The sequence below is a fragment of the Prunus persica genome, chromosome G8 (genome assembly GCF_000346465.2).
Source record: "Prunus persica cultivar Lovell chromosome G8, Prunus_persica_NCBIv2, whole genome shotgun sequence".
NCBI classification, from domain to species: domain Eukaryota; kingdom Viridiplantae; phylum Streptophyta; class Magnoliopsida; order Rosales; family Rosaceae; genus Prunus; species Prunus persica.
Genome location: NC_034016.1, coordinates 8,164,433 through 8,168,886, shown reverse-complemented (window position 1 = coordinate 8,168,886; position 4,454 = coordinate 8,164,433). Strand labels below are relative to the sequence as shown.

The following is a 4,454-nucleotide window of genomic DNA, read 5'->3' as shown; positions in this document are numbered from 1 at the left end:
AGAGAGAGAGAGAGAGGTATGGTTTTTTGACTCTTCTTTTATATGCACGATGGGCAGTAGAGTACAAATTGTTGATATGTGAATATGTACACTTATGACTTGCAAGTAAATCAAAGACTGTTCTCTTCTCCCTTCCTAACTTTTGCATAAATTAAAAAAAAAACATGAGTAACTTGTACACACATATGTAACATATGGAAATGCATAGAAACTAGGGACCATTTGCAGTGCTGCTTTGGCCTTTTGGGTGGGGCCAATTGCTTGATTGTGCAATAATATTTGGAGGGTAAGCTATACAATATTATATTAGTTTTATAATTTTCCATCTGACGTAATTTTGATGTGAGTCAATATCTTAGTGATAGTTTGTGAATTTGTCATTTGAGTTCTAATTGATGATTGTTGTGATGTTGCCATACTTTAGGTCTGACCTGGTGCCTGCATATGTTCGGCTGCTTTGTGATTTTAAAGAATTATATGCCTCTGCTTTTTTACATGCCAGTTCTCTAGTATAGTGATACAATAATAAACGTGGCTTTGATTTTGATGTCTTTGATATAATTTTAATATCAGAATTTTTGGGAACAGAGTTCTATTAATATTAACTGGAACTTATTTATGCAAAGAAATGCCTATTGATAAATCTTGGATGCAATCTGGAAGGTCGTCAGAAGATTATTTTGCAGGAGTTGAAAGTTTTCTCAATTATGCATACAACCATGTTAAGCCGGATGATTCTAAGATCTTTTGTCCTTGCTCTAAATGCAGTAATAGATATAGACATCTGAGGTATGAGGCACACAAGCATCTTCTTTATAACGGAATTAAACTAACTTATACTACATGGTATTTGCACGGTGAGGGTGAGGATGAGGATAGTGATGAAAGTGACAGTGAAAATGATGGACATGATGTGGCCAGTATGGAGCAAGACGATGATATGCATGGTTTAATAGAAGAAGGTTATCCACAAGATCCAAATGGAGATGCGCACAAGTTTTACAAATTGTTAGAAGAGGCAGAACAACTATTGTACGTAGGTTGTGAGTCGTATTTTAATTTGTCTTTTGTTGTGAACCTGATGCATATCAAGGGTATCGGTACTATGAGCAATAAAGCATTTGGTATGTTGCTAACATTGTTGAAAAATGCATTTCCTTTTTCTGATAAGTTACCTACAACCACCAACGGTGCAAAGAAAATTATTTCAGATTTAGGTCTTCATTATGATAAAATAGATGCATGCAATAATGATTGCATCATTTATTATAAGGAGCATGCAAATAGAACGCAGTGTCCTACATGTAAGCTTTTGAGATGGAAGAGACAAGGAAAGGGTAGCAAAAAGAAAGGTAAAAGGGTTCCATGGAAGGTGCTTAGATATTTTCCACTCACACCAAGACTTACAAAGATTATTCATGTCATCCAAGACAGCTGTAGATATGAGGTGACATTTTAAGGATCGTGTAAAAGATGGAGTGTTGAGGCATCCGGCAGATTATGAGGCTTGGAAATCGTTTAATCAAATTCATGAGTCATTTGGTATGGAACCTCGAAATGTAAGACTTGGTTTGGCAACAGATGGATTTAACCCTTTTGGGAACATGAATTTGCACTATAGTATTTGGCCGGTTCTCATATATCCATATAATCTTCCTCCGTGGATGTGCATGAAGGAGCCTTATGTTTTCATGACTTTACTTATTCCTGGGCCCAAGGGTCCATGCCATGACATCAATGTATACATGAGACCATTGATAGATGAATTGCGAACATTGTGGGAAATTGGTGTTGAAACGTATGATATATATGTGAAACAGAATTTTCAGATGAGAGCTGCACTTCTTTGGACTATCAATGATTATCCAGCATATGCATACATGTCAGGTTGGAGTACGTTTGGCAAATTGGCATGCCCTTATTGTGCATCTAATACTTCACATCGTCGGTTATCTCATGGGTCTAAGACATGTTATTTGGGTCATAGAAGATTTTTACTGTCTGACCATGTATGGCATAATCAAGGAAGCCAATTCGATAATACAAGGGAAAGAAGACTTGCACCTAAGAGACCATCTGGTGATGATGTGATAAATGAACTTAGTGAATTAAGAGAAATAACACATGGCAAGGATGGGAAAAAGCATACAATATTTGGGTTTGGAAAAGATCATAATTGGAAAAAACATTCGATATTTTTCCAATTGCCTTACTGGAAAACACTTTTGGTGCGTCACAATTTAGATGTCATGCATATTCAGAAAAATGTATTTGAGAATGTGATTGGCACAATGATGAGCATTGATGGTAAAACAAAAGATTCTTTAAATGCTCGTCTTGATCTTCAAGAAATGGGTATAAGACAGAGGTATCATCTAGAAGAAAGAGATAATGGTAAGCTCAATTTTATCCCAGGCGATTATACATTGTCAAATGATGATAACAAAGCTTTATGTCAATGGTTAATGGAGTTGAAAGTTCCAGATGGGTATTCTGGAAATTTATCTCGATGTGTGAATGCTTCAGAACGTAATATTTCTGGTATGAAAACTCACGATAGTCATGTGTTCTTAGAGAGATTACTTCCGTTTGTGGCGCGAGATTTATTGCCCAAAGATGTAAGTGAGCCTTTAATTGAATTATCGTACTTTTTCAAGGAATTGTGTGCTAAAGTTTTAAGAGAAAATGACTTGAATCTTCTTGACAATCAAATTGTGCTAACTCTATGTAAGTTGGAAAAAATATTCCCTCCTGCCTTTTTTGACATCATGATTCACCTAACTTGCCACTTGGCATGGGAGGCAAAGGTGGCCGGTCCAGTACAATTCAGGTGGATGTATCCGGTGGAAAGGTAATCTCAATGTTTATATATTAATTTTATTCACGATTTGTTTAACTGCTGATGTATGATTCTCTAATTTCGGTATTTATGACTCAATTAGGTATTTGCATAAACTAAAGACTTATGTTCGTAATAAGGCTCATCCAGAAGGGTCTATTGCCGAAGGTGTCTTGGGAGACGAGTGTTTAATATTTTGCTCTCGCTATTTGCATCGAGTTGAAACTAAGTTTAATAAAAGGGATAGAAACGACGATGGAGGTCAACCGTCATATGATACATCTCCGTTTTTATTTTCTCAACACCTGGTCGAGCTTTTGGGAAAGGTGTACTTAGAGAGATGAGCATCGAACTTCATAAGGCTGCCACTCATTATGTCCTGCAAAATTGTGATGAAGCTTTGCCATTTGTCCAGTAAGAATTCTTCAACACTATAAATTCTTTGTGTATTTAATATATGTTACTATTTATTTAGATCTAATATGTCACTGTATTAATTTGAATATAATCATTTGTTATGTATGCAGAGAACATAAGAACATTCTAATCCAGTCTACTGTTGATAATGTGGAGGAGTCACATAGGCTTCAATTTTCAAACTGGATTTCTAAAAGGGTATGGATAATATTGTATTGGAAAAATTATTGACTGTCATAGATGTTTATTTAAAAACATTTTTTCCTTTCTATGCAGGTCACAGAACTATACAACGATGGTGAAGTTAGTAAGCAAATGCTTTCTTAGGCTCGAGGTCCTGAAAGGCGAGTAACTTATTATCCTGGTTATTATATTAGTGGTTTTAGATTTCATACATTGCAGCGTGATGAGAATAAAAAAACACAAAATAGTGGAGTTATGGTTAAGGGGGAGAATCAGATTGACGATGTGCCTTGGTATGGAACCTTAGTAGATATTGTTGAGCTTCGTTACACAGAAGGAAATAGAGTTGTATTGTTCAATTGTGATTGGTATGACACAGCACGAAAAGGAACAGGTTACAAGATAGATCGTTATGGAATAATCATTGTTAATACAACACGCAAGCTAAATACTCAAGAGCCATTCGTACTAGCAAGTCAAGCAACCCAAGTTTTTTATGTGAAGGGGGTTAAAAATAAAATTTGGAGTTTTGTAGTGGAAACAAATCCAAGAAATGCTTATGAGATGACTAATGATGAGATTGAGCCATACCAAGAAGCAGAGACTCAAAGTCAAAGCATGCATGCCATCCAAAATGATGTTGAAGACAATGAAATTGATTGAAGAAGGGATGTGATTCAACTTACAACTATGGGATGAGTTGTCAAGTAATTGTGATTGTCTATTTTTTTTTGTAATCATCTATTTTTTTTTTGGATTGACTATTTTTAGTTATTTATTTTGGAGTGTGATTGGTTATTATCAATCAATTTTTTTTTTACTTATTCTAATGGGAAATTGACATTCCAACGTTTTACCTAGAAGACATATTTCTCCTCGAAAATAGTCAAACAATTCAGATGAAATGAGAAGCCCTCGGAAATATTCAAGCAATTCCGATGGAATAAGAAGCCCCTCGGAAATAGTCAATCAGTTCCGACGGAATGAGAACGCCCTCGGAAATAATCATCCTATT

At 35.5% G+C, this 4,454-nt stretch overlaps 1 protein-coding gene across 1 annotated transcript; it reads left to right on the top strand.

Annotated features, from left to right (window-relative positions):
- Positions 629–4,102, top strand: LOC109950821. The gene is made up of 6 exons (XM_020570956.1): positions 629–1,372; positions 1,461–2,851; positions 2,943–3,167; positions 3,367–3,454; positions 3,533–3,559; positions 3,659–4,102. Exons 1-6 carry the CDS (start codon positions 629–631, stop codon positions 4,100–4,102), a joined length of 2,919 nt encoding a protein of 972 aa, XP_020426545.1.

What these genes read in the sequence shown, in the direction of transcription:
- LOC109950821 (XM_020570956.1), top strand. Translation starts at nt 629, where the DNA reads ATGCCTATTGATAAATCTTGGATGCAATCTGGAAGGTCGTCAGAAGAT. An exon ending in GTAAAAGGGTTCCATGGAAG is followed by an intron (nt 1,373 to 1,460) that starts GTGCTTAGATAT and finishes TGACATTTTAAG; the next exon opens with GATCGTGTAAAAGATGGAGT. An exon ending in AACTATACAACGATGGTGAA is followed by an intron (nt 3,560 to 3,658) that starts GTTAGTAAGCAA and finishes CATACATTGCAG; the next exon opens with CGTGATGAGAATAAAAAAAC.